Source organism: Dysidea avara, chromosome 5 (assembly GCF_963678975.1).
Source record: "Dysidea avara chromosome 5, odDysAvar1.4, whole genome shotgun sequence".
Lineage (NCBI taxonomy): Eukaryota > Metazoa > Porifera > Demospongiae > Dictyoceratida > Dysideidae > Dysidea > Dysidea avara.
In genome coordinates this window covers 12,198,445-12,206,848 of record NC_089276.1, presented here as the reverse complement: position 1 = coordinate 12,206,848, position 8,404 = coordinate 12,198,445, and the positions used below count along the sequence as shown (strand labels likewise).

General features: G+C 37.0%; 1 protein-coding gene across 1 annotated transcript; it reads right to left on the bottom strand.

Moving 5' to 3' along the window:
* Window positions 1–1,941: 1,941 nt before the first annotated feature.
* LOC136254999 (broad substrate specificity ATP-binding cassette transporter ABCG2-like) lies at window positions 1,942–7,273 on the bottom strand. Its single transcript, XM_066047721.1, has 8 exons — window positions 7,267–7,273; window positions 7,114–7,194; window positions 6,334–6,482; window positions 5,814–5,879; window positions 5,199–5,281; window positions 4,507–4,596; window positions 4,320–4,444; window positions 1,942–2,105 (listed from the first exon to the last, which is right to left on the bottom strand). The coding sequence occupies exons 1-8, from the start codon at window positions 7,271–7,273 to the stop codon at window positions 1,942–1,944; spliced, it is 765 nt and encodes a 254-aa protein (XP_065903793.1).
* Between the last annotated feature and the right edge of the window lie 1,131 nt (window positions 7,274–8,404).

The window sequence follows — 8,404 nt, the reverse complement described above, 5'->3', positions numbered from 1 at the left end:
AGAACCACTGGGTTCTACGGGATTTAGAAAACCCTCAGGCCCTTAGTAGCGCCCTCGCTGCGCTCAGGCGCTACAGCCCAGGGCCTTCGAGTTTTCTAAATCCCGTAGAACCCTGGTTCTTGACGTCTAACTATTATTTAAAATGTAATTTACTTGATGGAGTAGCTTCTATAAAATACAACAGGATTTATAAACTTCACTACTTTGCTGTACTGTGAAGCATTTAGTATGTAACATCATAAAGTAGTCTCATGAAAATGCCTGAATAGAGAAAATATTGTATACACTTGACTAAAAAGGAAACAATGACTGGATGATTTTCATAAAATGCACATAACTATACATTATGCACACACCACAGACATGTACGCTAACCACATCAAAACTGTCTCATTTGTGAGTTCATCAAAAGTGGACATTTTATCACAAAACACCCTGTCTGCTAGCTCATTCCCAGTCAGTGCCTATTGTACACATTACAAACAGTACTTCAAATGCATGCACTAATCTGATTTATAAACCTCCACTAAATAATAAAAATGCATGTGCTATATACCCATTGACAACAATTTGATAAGATAACACTATGTAATACAGTAGTTCAAGCTTGTATATAGTGAGGATTTTTGTAATGTATATAATATATGGGCACCCAAAATTGAGGACACATTTTGTATATCAGTAGCTACAACTTTAGTGCACAAGCTGACAAAACAGGACTCCCAATAATCAGAACCCTAGCTAGGTGTCCAAACTGTGCAGGTTCCACTGTAAAATAGTTTATAGATTGTTGGCTGAAGTACAAATATTACAGCTGTTATTTTGAGTGTATAGAAAAAATTGTCTATGAAATTTTTAAAATGCCCACATTTTAAATTCACCTTTCTCCCATATACCGTAAAATTCCGCAAACATCTGTTACATGTTGTGATTGTGAACTTCTAATTTTAAAAATATGTATAATTTTCAGGGATATTGATATTTTATCTTTCAGAAATAATCTCAGAGCTGATCTACAAAATTTTAGGTCATTACTTACCCCTCAAGTCATTTCTACAGTGCATGATACTAACATTACTAGCAGGGCAGTTTGGTTAGAAACATTTTGTTCTTTGCATTCTGGCAACACAAATCTGATTTATATAGTCAATAAACAGTGGTATATAGCTAAACCATGAACAGAGCCCAGCCTAAGTCCTGGGTACTGCATGGAGTTAACTCTGTCACAGTTAGCCCTGGTGAAAGAACATTTCTGTTGGTGACTGCTGGACCCCCTGGTATTTGTGAAAGGCTGGCTATGCAACTGCCAATATATGTTTTTTCAAATTTGTCAAAGTTTTTATCCTGTTACACAAGTGACGCTACAAGCAGCTATAGCACAACACACATGTAATGAATATCTGAAGATACTGATGTACTGCAGCCAGGATAGCCAGTTTTCAAGGCTGTTGAGGTTGATCAGATACGTGTATCCTGCAAACACCTGCACAATTAAAATCACAATAAAATAAACACTTATATAAATTATACTTTATAGCAAGTCTATTGATTTGGCATTTACAGTAGTAAGTGAAATGCTTCAAAATTTGTAATCTTTACACACAATACAAATCCATTACGTACATACACACCCACTGCACACACGCACGCACGCACGCACGCACGCACGCACGCACGCACGCACGCACAATAAGCAAAAATAATTATTTGGCTTCCATGCACATGGTTACACCAAGTTCACCAACCCATTGAAATACACTGTCCACCTATGCACTATATACTCAGGTTCTAAGAGTAAGTGTAGGCAAACCTTCCTGTATCAGCTTGTACCTCACAGGAGGATGTGCCATGCCTTACCGGTTTATATATGCATTACCGCTCACCCGTACATGCATACACAGAGGACAATGTAGGCATACAAAACTACACGCCACACACAAACTAGTATACCATCATGATCACATAGGTAAATGCTGTCATGATATTAGCCAGAGCAAACACATCCACTAATGCACTGAACACGAAGGCCACACCAGAGGCAGCCACTGATGCCAATACCAGTGTTAACAAGTATATGAAGAAGTTGGATGCTTGAGCCTCCAGACCTGTGTAAATAAATTTGTATTACAAACAAAAGTAAAATAATTTTATATACACTAATAGTAAGAGGATATGTAATATAACGGGGCATAAATACTAACTGCAATAGGACACCTCATGTCATGGGCTGTACTGATATATACTACGTAAGTGCAGTAGATTTGTTTCATCTGAAATAAAAATGGTAGTAGAGTATTTTGAGAGTATGTATAAGTTTTATTATACTAAGTGTATGTTCTATTAGTGCACTAGAACAAAGCTCTGTATGGCTTCATTTTAACAATTCACTCATCTGGATGCTATTGTTATAGCCTGAATAATGGCTTTAACCAAGGGTCTACTGTATCATTTAAATACCTAAATTTAGTGATACACTAAATTTAGTGATTTTGTATATTAGCGAAATTAGCGCATAGAAAATTTAACGATTTTATGAATTTGTGAATTGATGTAATAAATTAAGATAAATTTTGCAGGTTTAGCGAGTACTAAATTTAGCAAAAAAACCAAAATTGCTAAAATCGCTAAATTTAGTCACCTTAAGGTATAAAACAACTTAGTGAATAGTGATGAAGTGGCAATTCCCTATTGTGTGTTAGAGAACGAATGTGCAGGTGTTTCTTCATATTCCAATGAGGTGTGTTATAAAGTACTTCACAGTATTGTGAACAATCATTGGCAACTACAACAAGGACAATAACTGGATACAGCATTGTGTTTTTGTCACCAGAGAAGGTATTGTTATTATTGTAACCATTTAGTCATTTCATGACCAGATTTTGCAAAACCGATCCAAATTGTACATCAGGCAAAATAAAAACTAACACCACTGGCAGTGGATAGCTGTACTATCATACTACAAGTTTTGACCCTCATACTACTTGGGGATGGTTTTAACAGACATCTTTTCTGGGTGCTCGAATGGTAGTTTCTGGCTTTGTGAAGGGCCTGTCTTGGCAAGAATTAGTGGTTTGCTAGTGGATGGCCTGATGTTGTTGGCCAGACATTGATTTTACTGCATATCAGCCACTAAGAAGCTAGTAAAGCCCTGTAATCTTGTACCTGGACTGTGGTCTGCTTCCATCTTGCCCACCATGCCACCCCCCACCCCTTTGTGAGCACTTGTGATACTACTTCGCTTGTCCCACTGCTCAGATTTTCTATCTTATTTGGCGGGTAACTCTACAAAGCAGCTACAAGTACTGGAAGTGGTCTGAAAGGTAATAGATTGATGTATCTCTTGATACGCGTGCTTGATATCCATGGCGAGTTATGCCAACTTGAATTCTTTAAAACCGTTTATCTTGAAACTTCTAATGTGCAATTTGGATCATTTTTCCAAAATCCAGTCACATTTTATGCTTATGCTGCACTGTAGTACAAGAAAAAATTTTGTAAACAGAAATCTACTGCTACCAATTAAGTATATGTTAAAGTATAGCACGAGCAAGGCTATGCTTTAAATGATTTATGGAACTTTCTAGTCGTGTAGCTTCACCATACACTAGGACTCGTAATTAACAAGTGTTGCACGAACTATTAGCAGCCTGAACGCACACAAACTAGTTTAACAAAGTAACTCACGCGTATTTCACCATAGTTTGGCATAGTAGACATCCATCGCGTATTTTGGCAGGTTTTGCTCACAACCCACAATCGATTCTATTGTGAGTCACATGGTGAAGTATTTCCGTGATATCTCCAGGACTTGTCCGTTTACATTAACAAACGTAACAGCAACGTTACCTTCTCCCACCCATCATCGAAGCATTTAGGTATGTCTATAAAAGCAATCCAGTGGTGGAACTCGTATTGGCTGGGGTGATTGATCACTCAGTGCGGCGAGGCTATCAGCCTTCACAGGCTTGGGTGATTAGTCGTACTGGCGCGAGCCCCGTAGGCTATTAGCCTACACTAAGGCACGTGGGCAACTGTGCTTTATTGCCCACAAAGAGTGCTTTATTGAACGAATAAAGCACTCTTTGCGGTGCAATAAAGCACTCTTTGTGGTCGATGAAGCAGTTGGCCGGCTGAGAGTGTACTTTATGAAATTTAAAGTACACTTTTTCCTTTGATCTCGCCCACGCAAAGTTCTATAAGTATTGATATAGCTAATGAAATTAGCTAACTCTACAGCTGTAATAACTGTACTTCTAATAATATGCTACACGATGTTTGTACATACATGTGATGTGTAACAATTGTTAACCAGCACTTACCTACCATCCAGTATGAGATTGCACCAAATACTATAGTAGGTAGTACTCTCAGTGGTATAACATCACATATCACTTTGGCCAAGTAGTAAGCTGACACACGGTAATACCCACTGATGTTCTCATGTCTGTCAAGTGGTATAAAATAGTTTATAATAACTGTAAGAGTAAGTTTTAATATTGTACTTACTTAAACAGAACTTTCTCTTTGATGAACAACTCAATTGAGTTTAAGTTTCCAAACACCAGGTTCATAATGACGAAGAAAAAAGCTCCAATTCTGAAATATCAAGAGGAACTTTAAAATTTATTCTTTAAAGTATGCTACGCTGCACATATTCATACCCTCATTATAAAGGGTAATTATTGAGGCCCCTACAGAGTTCTATATACGTACATTCAATTAACAATAGTAATTATATCATCAGAAAGGACAATCTCCTATATATAACAGTAAATTTGAAAATCATTTGATTCCATGTTGTTTGGTTTCACTGTCTGTACAACATGGCAATTCAAAGATCACTGTTTTAGGAGTAGAATATTAACAAAGAGTACACAACACACATCACATAGTACACTTCTTGAAGAGCAATGGACAATGTGTCCAATACATTCTTCACTGCCAAATGCTTTTCTAGGTTAAGCAAATACAGTGGATTCACTTTAGAATAAGAAGAATCAAGAATTTAATGCTAATATTCTGTATGTCTGGCTTAAAGACAGGAGAAATATGGGACAAAATTTTTGGTACCAAAATGTCTGTCATAGAAAGGTTTAAAAGCAAGGAACTTGTACGGTACTTGTTAAACAGAACACTGTACATAGGTAGTTTGTTAAATAGCCCTCTAAGTTGTAGGAGACCACACACTGTATACCAACCTGTCTTGTACCCCAACAAAGGAGTTGTCAACTTGAAAAAATATTACCCCAACAATTGCTGCGAACAATGCCATAATGATGACCTGTGGATATACAAAATGTTTGACTCTAGTATAGCCTCATTGTACATACTTGTTATAAGGACATCCCAAAATGAATACATTTATGCGGTCTAAAAGTACGTATATATCCCTAAGAATGACCGATCCAGAAAATCAGGACACTATTATACAATCAGGACAATTTTGGGGTTGGTACCAAGGTGACGACATATCTAGTACCATACAGAGGGAAACTTTGGTGGTGAATTTGGAGATTTGCTACAAATTCACCAAAATATAACCCACCAAATACATGTACTTGTAGCACCTGAGATTAGCATCTTCATAGCTAAAGATTAAGCTTGTACTCCCCAAAGTTTATTTTGCCAAATGCAATTTAGCTTGCTATTTGCCAAAGTATACCTCTGTACGTATATATACATGTTCCACACTGTAGATGCAACAAGTCACGAAGTGTGAGCGACATCTTGTTATTTCTTTATGAAAATACACACTCAGCATTAAGCATGTATGCAGCAACAGATCCTGTATGGCATATATATGCATACCATACCTGCAACATAGCTAGTAGTGGGTTTCTGATAATGTTAGTCAGAGTTCTTATGGAGACCATCAACAACTGTGAGTGCAACACAGTAATAACTTTTCTTAAATAACACAAAACTAATCATACATGTAAATCACTCTCCATGCATTTTCTACTAACAAATGTGACCCACTGTGTGAAAACCGGCCATTTTTGTACAATTCTGCTTTGCAATAACAATGTAAACAGAGTAAAAATATGGGTGCTATATATATATACATAAAATTTTTCATTTGGTATGCACTAATACAAAGCTACACCTGTAATTTATTTGCCATATTGTTGCTGTATTTATTCCTGTTCCAACTCTCTAGTACTATAATTCCAAGACTGTTCTTCACAATAGGCTAAAACGTTACCTGTCCACTCCTTAGTTGCAATAGATAACAGAGAATTTGAGGAATGTGCAAAAACACCCAGTTTTTGCTCAGCTGGTCACAAATGTTAGGTGCAGATGTAAAAACCATGAGCACACAGTGGTCCTCACCTGCCATGGGAAATGAGTGTTGTATTGAGGGGATATGCCTCTTGGTTCATTGAAGGCCTTAGTCAACATGGGCTCCAGGTGACTGTGTAGCTCCTTAATCGCACTACTCTGCTTGTAGTAAGTTGTGAGTGGAGCATTCTTGTCTGGGTCTGCAAGAGGGTATAATGTAGTGAGATTTATATAAATATTCTGTATACAAATAATATATGAATTTCAAACCCTTGAATGCTATATATACTAGTTTTAAAGCACTGCCGCGAGTACAATATGGAAAAATAGTACGAGGGCATGGGTGAGAGATAATATAGCATGAGACAAAGCTGAGTGCTGTATTCGGCTCGAGACCACACCAGAGTGCTATTTTTTCATATTGCAGAAGCATGGTGGTGCTTTAACTGGTTTAAAGTGCTTTCTGGTTGGCTTTGTTTGGAGTGTTTATATTGTAGACTCGGTTTTCAGTCACCAGACAATTGGTAAGAGTCTATATAGTACAAGCTTGGTCATAAAACAAACAGATAGCATCATTTTGGCTACTTCTGGTGATTTAAAATGTTACACATGTGATCAACAGTGTTGTATTTTCCCTTTCAGGAAATAATTGCACTTATATTCATTTTATCTTCACTCATGCAAGCGGTTTAAAGAAGTAATGAACGTTTGTCCACATGCAGTGTACGATACAATATCACAAATGCTTTAATTTTTGTAATCTGTAGTAACAAATAATATGGTGATTTTTGATTCAGTAATGTACTACATATATATATACAATATACTTACCACTGGTCACTGAACTTTCATTCATACTGATCACATCAAGAAAGAAGTCAGCTGGATTATTATGCTGTTCACACACATAACCTACAACAACAGGCCATATCATGCAAGTAGTTACCATTAGCAATAGTGTGTATGCACAAGTAATGCTCTGACATAACATACTGTATAATGCTTGCAAAGCACAGAAAAGAGTACAACAACAACATGCTCTGCTGAGATTTGGTGACGCTTGTAAAAAGTGTATATAAGCATATACCTCTATTTGGTTGGCAGTTAAGCTCATTTACTAAACTAATTTTGTTAAAGAGTCCTCATGATCCCCAACTCAGACTGTGTTTATAATACAGTGGAACCTCGGTTATCCAAATGCCAATGTGTCTCAGGCATTGGTAAAAGTGTTCAGATAAGTGAATAGTTTGGATAACTGAATTTATATACAGAGCTCTGTTGAAATACTCTAATAGAACATACACTTGTACTCAAAATACTCTAATAAAACAGTAATTTCTGATTTCGGATAAACGAAGGTACGGATAAACGAGGGTCAGATAACTGAAGGTCTACTGTAGTATATAATACTAGAAACTTAAAGATTTCCACTGTAACTAAGTGACTGTTCTATAAGAATAAATTTTTACTGACTGTATTATTAGAGTATTATCTATCTAATCCAAAACAGCCAAGCTGTAAAAAAAGAGTGCGGCCCTCAGAAAGGCTATGGTGAAAAAAGATGTGAAATCCAAGGTGGCGGCCAAGAAATGGCTGTGATGGTAGGTTAATGGTAAAAATTTTAATAACAACAATTCAGGTGAATTTGGTGCCGCTTGGTCTTGGCACAAAATTCACTTGAATTGTCGTTATTAAAATTTTTACCATTAACCTACCATCACAGCCATTTCTTGGCTGCCACCTTGGATTTCACATCTTTTTTCACCATAGCCTTTCTGAGGGCCGCACTCTTTTTTTACAGCTTGGCTGTTTTGGATTAGATATCACTCCTTTTTGTATTTGTATACCTCAAAGCCGGCCTATGGCCGGCTTTAGGGCTTTTTAACTTGTCATTTTTTCTTTACTACAGGAAGAAGAAAAGATGAAGCAGGGTGATTTCTTTGTAGCTGACCTCTCTGCAAGGTGATCCTTCTAGCTGATCTCTCTACCGGATGACTTGTTTGTAGCTGAACTCTCTACAGGGTGATTTGTTTGTAGCTGAACTCTCTACAAGGTAATTTCTTCTAGCTGATCTTTCTACAGGGTGATTTGTTTGTAGCTGAATTCTCTACAGGGCGATTTG